Source organism: Microtus ochrogaster, chromosome 4 (assembly GCF_000317375.1).
Source record: "Microtus ochrogaster isolate Prairie Vole_2 chromosome 4, MicOch1.0, whole genome shotgun sequence".
NCBI lineage: Eukaryota > Metazoa > Chordata > Mammalia > Rodentia > Cricetidae > Microtus > Microtus ochrogaster.
In genome coordinates, this window is record NC_022011.1 from 3,533,863 (window position 1) to 3,541,363 (window position 7,501).

Here is a 7,501-nt window from a genome sequence, read left to right on the forward strand (position 1 = left end):
TGCGCCACCACCACCCAGCTCTAGATATTATTTAAATTTATCATGGAATGTCTTAAGATGATTGAAAGTTTTGCTGGGTATAGTAATCTTGGATAGCACCTGTGGTCTCTTAGAATCTCTAGCACATCTGTCTAAGAGCTCCTGTATTTTAGAGTCTCCATTGAGAAGTCGGGTGTAAGTCTAATAGGTCTGCCTTATATGTTAGTTGGTCTTCTCCCTTGAAGTTTTTAATATTCTTTCTTTGTACTGTAGTGTTTTGATTATTATGTGCTGAGGGGACTTTTCTGATCCAATCTATTTGATGTTCTGTATGCTTCTTGTAACTATATAGGCATTTCCTTTTTTAATTTAGGAAAATTTTTTCCATGGTTTAGTTGAAGATATTTTCTAGGCTTTTGAACTATTTGGTATTCTTTTTCTTCCTCTATTACATTTATTCATACATTTGTTCTTTTCATAGTGTCCCAAATTTCTTGGATGTTTTGTGTCAGGAATTTTTCAGATTTAACATTTTCTTTGGCCAATGTATCCATTTCTTCTATCATATCTTCAAAGTCTGAGATTCTCTCTTCCATCTCTTGTATTCTGTTGGTGAAGGCTGACTCTGTAGTTCCTGCTCACATTCCTAAACTTTTAATTTCCAGGATTCCCTTAGTTTACGTTTTCGGTATTGTTTCTATATCCATTTTCAGATATTAAACAATTTTATTTGTTTCCTTCAATTCTTTTTATTTTCTTCACTTTCTTTAAGGGTTTTATTAACTTGATTTTTAAGGACCTCTTTCATCTTCATATTAAGGTATTTTTTTTCAGCTGTGTTGGAATATTTAGAACGTGCTGTGGTAGGATAGCTGGGTTCTGTTGGAGACACACTGACCTGGCTGTTGTTTATTGTGTTCTTATGCTGACATCTAGGTATCTGGATTTGGGGTGGTTAAAGATCTAGGTGTTAATTTCTGGGTTTCTCTTTCTTTGGTGGGTGTTTTGATACTTAATTTCTGTTTCCTCTCTGGATTTTTAGAAAGGATGCTGCCTACTCAGCTGCTGTGTTCACTGGGAATGCTGGGGGGGAGATTTCTTGTTGCAGTGCTAGGGGTGACCCTGAGAATTGGGTCTGGGGGAACAGAGAGTGGGGAAAGTCCACAGGCAGCCTACCTGGTCCCAGAGCTCTGGTATTAAAGATATACGTCACCATGACCAGCTATGTGCCAATGAGTTTTTTGTTAATAATCAGGAGAATCGCTGATGAATATACCCTTTTTCATTCCATTTCATAGGGTCTGAGAGTAGGGGATGTTATTACTCCAGATTTAGAGCCACTAATTAAGGCTTGGGTCCTTAGAGAAGGGGAGAGACTAGCAAGTATCCTGATGGTACTAGAGCCCTGTGTGTGGTCCAATTGAGGATGTCCTGAGGAGTTTTGTCTGTGTGTCTAAGTACACTGAGCCAAAGCATTAGGTAAAATAGAAGACACCCCAGGTGGAGCTTGAGCTGGGAGGCAATATCCTGACATCTGAATTGATTTCCACAGGTAATGGTATGGATCCATGGGGGTGGACTGTCTAGGGGTCTGGCTTCCATTGTAGATGGATCCATGCTGGCAGCCAAGGAGGATGTGGTGGTGGTCACTATCCAGTACCGCCTGGGTGTTCTGGGCTTCTTCAGGTGAGTCTGGGGCTGACTGCACTGTGCAGTAGGGGATAAAAGGATAAGACAGCCCTGTGATTCCTTCTCTGCATCTTACAGCACTGGAGATGAGCACGCCAGAGGCAACTGGGGCTATCTGGACCAAGTGGCTGCACTGCACTGGGTCCAGCAGAATATCGCCTACTTTGGAGGCAACCCAGACCTTGTCACCATCTTTGGAGAGTCAGCAGGTGGCACAAGTGTGTCTTCACATGTTCTGTCCCCCATGTCCAAAGGACTCTTCCACAGAGCCATCATGGAGAGTGGAGTGGCCCTGCTGCCTTACCTGATCTCTAACACCTCTGAGGTGGTCTGCACAGTGAGTCACTTCAGCCATTGATGATCCTGCAGCCTCAGCCTCCACCCTCTGGTACACTGGGAGTTTTCTCAATTGGGAAAACGAGGAGTGTGGGAAATGCTTCTTTCAATAGTCTCTGAGAGAATCAAGGGTAGAATCCACTTCTTTCTATACAGGCTGGCTAGAATAACCATGTATAAGTAACTTGTAGTGTCCATTATGTTCAGAAACATACGGGATAAAGATATGGATAGATAGGTAAAAACATAAGGACCTGAGTTCAAATTCCCCCAGAAACCACAAAAAGCTGCAGGCAGCAAGAATTGTGTGATCCTGGTATTCATAGGATGAGACAGGAGGGAGAGACCAGAAAATCCCTGAAAGATCACAAATAAGATGGACCCTTGTAGAAAGGAAGAAATAATGAAAGATCATTTCTCAAACAAGATGGGAAGTGAGGAGTAGTAACCAGATGGTGTCCTCTAATCTTTGCATGGAAACCATGGTACAGGCACTCCTGAAGTCACAGGCACTTGTGAACAAACACATGAAATTTATTTTTAAAAGTCTTTAGGTAGAATGGCCTCTCTGGCTGTCACATCTGAGCAACACAAAATGGGAATTTCATACTTTATTTCACCAGAACAAAGTGCAATGTGATATTTGGGCATCATGCCAATCAACTGGGGTTGGGAAAACTCCTCTACTTGCCTGAAAGGATGGATCAACTCCTGCCTGATCCCTTTACAGAAAGTGGCCAGCTTATCTGGTTGTGAGACTACGGATTCAGAGACCCTGGTGCTCTGTCTGAGAAACAAGAGTGAAGAGGAGATTCTGGCTATTAACAAGGTCGGGAGAGTTGTGTGACTTGGAGGACCTGGTCAGTGGGATGTGGGAGACTCGGTCCTTACTACTCTAAACAATTTACTTCTGCTCCATGGTTTGGCTTCCTCTTAATCATGTATGTAAAATTATGAAAATGAATACCAAATATCCTAATATATGTAGATTCTGTCAGGGGTGGAGAAACATCCTGAGACAATTAAATGGGGCCAGGGGTAATGGTCAGGGTTTCTCAGTGGACATCAGAATTGACCTCCATGTCCCTTGCATGTCCCTCAGGTCTTCCAGTTCATCTCTGCTGTGGTGGATGGAGAGTTCTTCCCCAAGCATCCTCAAGAGTTATTGACTTCTGTGGATTTTCACCCTGTCCCCAGCATCAGTGGTGTCAACAATGATGAGTATGGCTGGCTTCTCCCTGTGGTGAGGCTCAGTTCCAATTCTCTGGAAGTCTGGGGACTCATAAGGTGAGCAGAGGAAACTTGGCCCGTATCTATCCCACCGTATACTATAGAAAGTTGTCCTCTCTCTCCCAGGTCATGGGCACTGATCAAATAATAAACGGCATAACCAGAGAGACCCTGCCAGCTATTCTGAAGAACACAGCAACACAGATGGTGAGACACCTTGAGTACTGCCTCCAATAGAAAAATCCACCTGTATCCTTCCAGACATCATGCCTACAAACAAACATCTGTGTGTGTATGGTTTGTGGAGGGCTCACCCCAGAACTTATACCTTTCCCTCTATATTATATCTTATCCCTGGTCACATTCTCCACACTAAGGCTGCTGCCTATCAAAACAAGAACCTGCCTAAACTCATTCTTCCTGATTCCCTGGTGTAGATGTTACCTCCTGAATGTAGTGACCTGCTAATGGAAGAGTATATGAACAACACTGAAGATGCTCAGACCCTCCAAATAGAGTACAAGGAAATGATAGCAGACTATTTGTTCGTGATTCCTGCACTCCAAGTAGCAAAGTCTCAATGTGAGTACATCTGTGATGAGGCCTAGTTTGGAGGAGCTCAGAGCCATGGGTCCCGGATGAGCTTAATAGTGTCCAGGTCCTGGAAGGAGGTGGGAGGTCCTTGGTCTCCCCACAGGGCAGGGAACCCTGACTGCTCTTCAGGGCTGATGAGACAGGGGAGTTGATTGGGGGAGGGAGAGGGAAATGGGAGGTGGTGACGGGGAGGAGACAGAAATCTTTAATTAGTAAATAAATAATAATAATAAAAGAAGAACAAAAACAACAAGAAAAAAATTAAATGAAATAAAATTGGCTTCACTGAGGTGTTACTTACAAAAAAAATAGTGTCCAGGTCCCCACTCATGTCTGGATCACATCTCTGGAACCAAACTCCTGGGACCATTACATCGGTATTTCTTCATTGTAGTGTAAGAGAGGAAAGTGACATCTTATCCAGATACAAAAAAGGAAACAGGTTGCTGATACTCAATTGATCTGCCAAACCTACTTAGCTGGAAAGGCCAGGGTCACTGTTTAGCCAAAGGCTTTCCCATAACTAGTGCTCCAGCCTGGGGCCACCCACTCGACAATTATAACACCAGATAACTGTATACCAACATAACTTATCAATAACCAATAGGCAGGAAAGTTACAGGTGAGAAAATACTATGTAACCATGTGTCCATACCTCTAGGCTCTCGTGCCCCTGTGTACTTTTATGAATTCCATCATGTGCCCAGCTACGAAAAAGATATGAGGCCAGCCTATGTGAAAGCTGACCATGGTGATGAGATTCCCTTTCTTTTGGGGTCCTCCCGCTGGGGCATAAAACGTGAGTCTTTCTTGTGTTTCATGAGCTGGATGGGGTCACAGGTGGGTACCTGATGGGGAACTGAGCTCTCAGTCCAGCCGAGAAAATCAAGGCTATGAGAGAGGACATAATCAAGTAAGCAACTTCTCCAACCTCAAAAAGTTATACCCAGATTAGAATCCATTGCCTTAGTTACTTTTCTATTGTTGCGATGAGACACTATGATTAAGTTGGCTTATAGAGAAAAGCATTTATTGGGACTTAGAGTTTCAAAGGGTTAGAGACTATGGCCATCAGGGATGGGAGAATAGCAGCATGCAGACAGGCAAGGGACTGGAACAATAGCTAACTAAAAGTTTAGATTCTGATCTACAAACCCAAGGCAGAGAGCTAATTGGACCTGACTGGACTTTTAAACCTCAAAGCCAACTTCCAGTGATACACCTCCTCCAACAAGGCCATTCTTCCTAATTCTTCCCAAACAGTTCCACTAACTGGGGACCACACATTCAAATATATGAGTCTATAGGATTCATATCATTTGAGCCACCACACCTATGTTAGATGGAATGAGGACACACTGAGCAGAACTGAACCTGGAGGCATCAATTAGAGGTGTGGGTGGCTCCGGGATCCTTGGTGATGAAGGAGGGAAAGAGGCCTAGAGTTCAGGGTCAGGCTACAGGAAGGATGGTGATTGTGGAGCACGAATAGGCAACTCATGGGGTGGCTGGGACCTGGACCTCGGTCTTCCCCATGGCTACAGCTGACTTCACTGAGGAAGAGGAGCTGCTGAGCAGGACTATGATGAAGTACTGGACCAACTTTGCACGACATGGGTGAGAACACATCCCTCCCTCAACCTCCTCAGTGGTGGGTCCCTATCTAGGGCTCCATTGGTGATTGATGACTTCATTTGCATGCATGGATAACTCATCACGTGATAGAGTCCTCCTCACCCCAGGGCACTCTTAGGTACATTGTGTATTGGTTACTGGTCACACTGCAATGACTTGACAGGAGCTATGGTATTCTTCTTTAGATTTTGCCTCTGAGAGGGAGACCCAAAATTGTCCGGGTAGTCTTGCCCCACATGGAGCAGACACTAGCAGGTGACACTCTATCCCGGTATAGGACATGTGTTCCATCAGCCCACTCACCTATTGGCCCAATTAGTCCACCACCCTGACACAAATTGGGGGATCACAGTGATGAGCATGACCTTACCATTCCCTGATGGCTGGCATATCCACAGGAACCCCAACAGCGAGGGTCTACCCTACTGGCCCCTGATGGACGATAATGAGCAGTACCTGCAGCTGGACATCCACCCTTCTGTGGGCCGAGCCCTGAAGGCCAGAAGATTGCAGTTCTGGACTCAGACTCTGCCCCAGAAGATCCAGGAGCTAAAGGGGTCTCAGGATAATTACAAAGAGTAGTACCCTGTGAGAGGAATGCTGTGAAGGGCTGAATATACATGAGGTCAGCAGAACATTCTTAGAGAATCCCGGTTAGAGTCTAACAGTCACATCACCATCCCTTACCTCTGCAATTGTCCATTTGGTCTGCATGTACGACAAACCCTTGGTGTGTCACTCGTTCCTCAACATGCTGGGACACCTTTTACAAGACTCCGTGAATGCTCCCATGACTGTAGATGTGTGACCCCTAAGTGCCCCAATCTTCTTTCAGTGTCCCCTGGGACAACGCCCTTTCCTTCCTTTCTTCCTCTGCTCTCATCCTCTCTCCTCTTCTCCAAGCCCCAGACAGTCTTCAGATGAAACAGAAGCTTTGGAAATATTTATTATATGGGAGTGGACTGTCAAAATCCTATGTTCTCTCAGCAAGTCTCATGTCTTCTTATTTGTAAGTGGCCAATAAAGAACCCTAATAGCCAAAGTCCTACCTATTCTTTTCATGTGTTCAGTCAGGTTGTTGTTCCAAAAATTCACAAATTGCAAGCTGAGCTCTGTAATACGTATCTTCTGCCCTGTTATTCAGAGACCTAGGAAGAAAGATTATATATGTTTTCTGCAGTTTCAGGTCAGCCTGAGCAACAAATTAAGTCCAGCATCTCTAAACAAATTATAATCTGGACAATATACAAATAGCAAAAAAATTATACATGTTTATAAACCAAGGAAGCTCCAAGGTCAAATGTCATCAGATTTGCTCTGGGGTGAGAGTTAGGCCTCTGGCTCTAAAGATTTCACATTGCATCCTCGTTGGATAGAATGAGAGAACAATGACACTCTTGGGTCTTCCCAGAGTCATGACTCTTAATAGCATTGGATCAGAAATTAGATTTCAGCAAATAAATTTGATAGCTTTCAGAACACAGCTCATAAAGATCTCTGACATCAGCCACAAAGGATGCTAACTGATGAGTAAAAAAATTCCTACACATGTTCCCTGTATATGAAATTTTACAAATGCCTGCAGAAGCAGAACTAGACATGTTCATGGGATTTTCAGTCTGGGTCAGGAGTTAGGGAATTGCTCAGAACTACATGGGTTTCTCAGTGCCCCATTTTCTGAAGTTTGCTCTTTGGATCAGGAGTTCTGCAGACAGTGTGGAGCCCACAGTTGCTTGAGTCTGTCACTTCTCTGAAAATGTTTGTCTATTGGGTGTGCCCTGGAAAGGGGGCAGCGTCAGAAGAGACCCTTGTCCCTGGCACCCTGAGCAAGCTTCTCCTTGTGTGGAGTTGTCTTCCTGCCTCATGGACCCTCCAGAGGCTTCTTGACTTCTGGTCATCTCCTAATCTTCTTGATGATCCATGTGATTGATTTCCTTAAATGTTTCAACCCCAGCAGTACAAAGTCTCTTGCACTTTGGCCCTTACAAAGGTGCCAAATTCTGCTCTGTCTGTACTTTTGCTCCCCCGGAGCACATTC

The 7,501-nt window shown here is 44.3% G+C and overlaps 1 protein-coding gene across 2 annotated transcripts in view; it reads left to right on the plus strand.

The window, feature by feature from the left end:
• Nucleotides 1-6,142, plus strand: part of LOC101989808 (acylcarnitine hydrolase-like) — an 11,565-nt gene extending 5,423 nt beyond the window's left edge. The window contains exons 4-12 of one of the 2 annotated variants that reach the window (XM_005345402.2): nt 1,532-1,665; nt 1,747-2,009; nt 2,739-2,833; nt 3,107-3,247; nt 3,361-3,441; nt 3,672-3,816; nt 4,490-4,627; nt 5,373-5,445; nt 5,862-6,142. In XM_005345402.2, the coding sequence (XP_005345459.1) occupies nt 1,532-1,665; nt 1,747-2,009; nt 2,739-2,833; nt 3,107-3,247; nt 3,361-3,441; nt 3,672-3,816; nt 4,490-4,627; nt 5,373-5,445; nt 5,862-6,045 (1,254 nt within the window). In that variant the 3' untranslated portion in view covers nt 6,046-6,142. Of the gene's footprint in view, nt 1-1,531; nt 1,666-1,746; nt 2,010-2,734; nt 2,834-3,106; nt 3,248-3,360; nt 3,442-3,671; nt 3,817-4,489; nt 4,628-5,372; nt 5,446-5,861 lie in introns of both variants that reach the window. The other variant, XM_005345401.2, reaches the window with a different exon arrangement.
• Nucleotides 6,143-7,501: the final 1,359 nt, after the last annotated feature.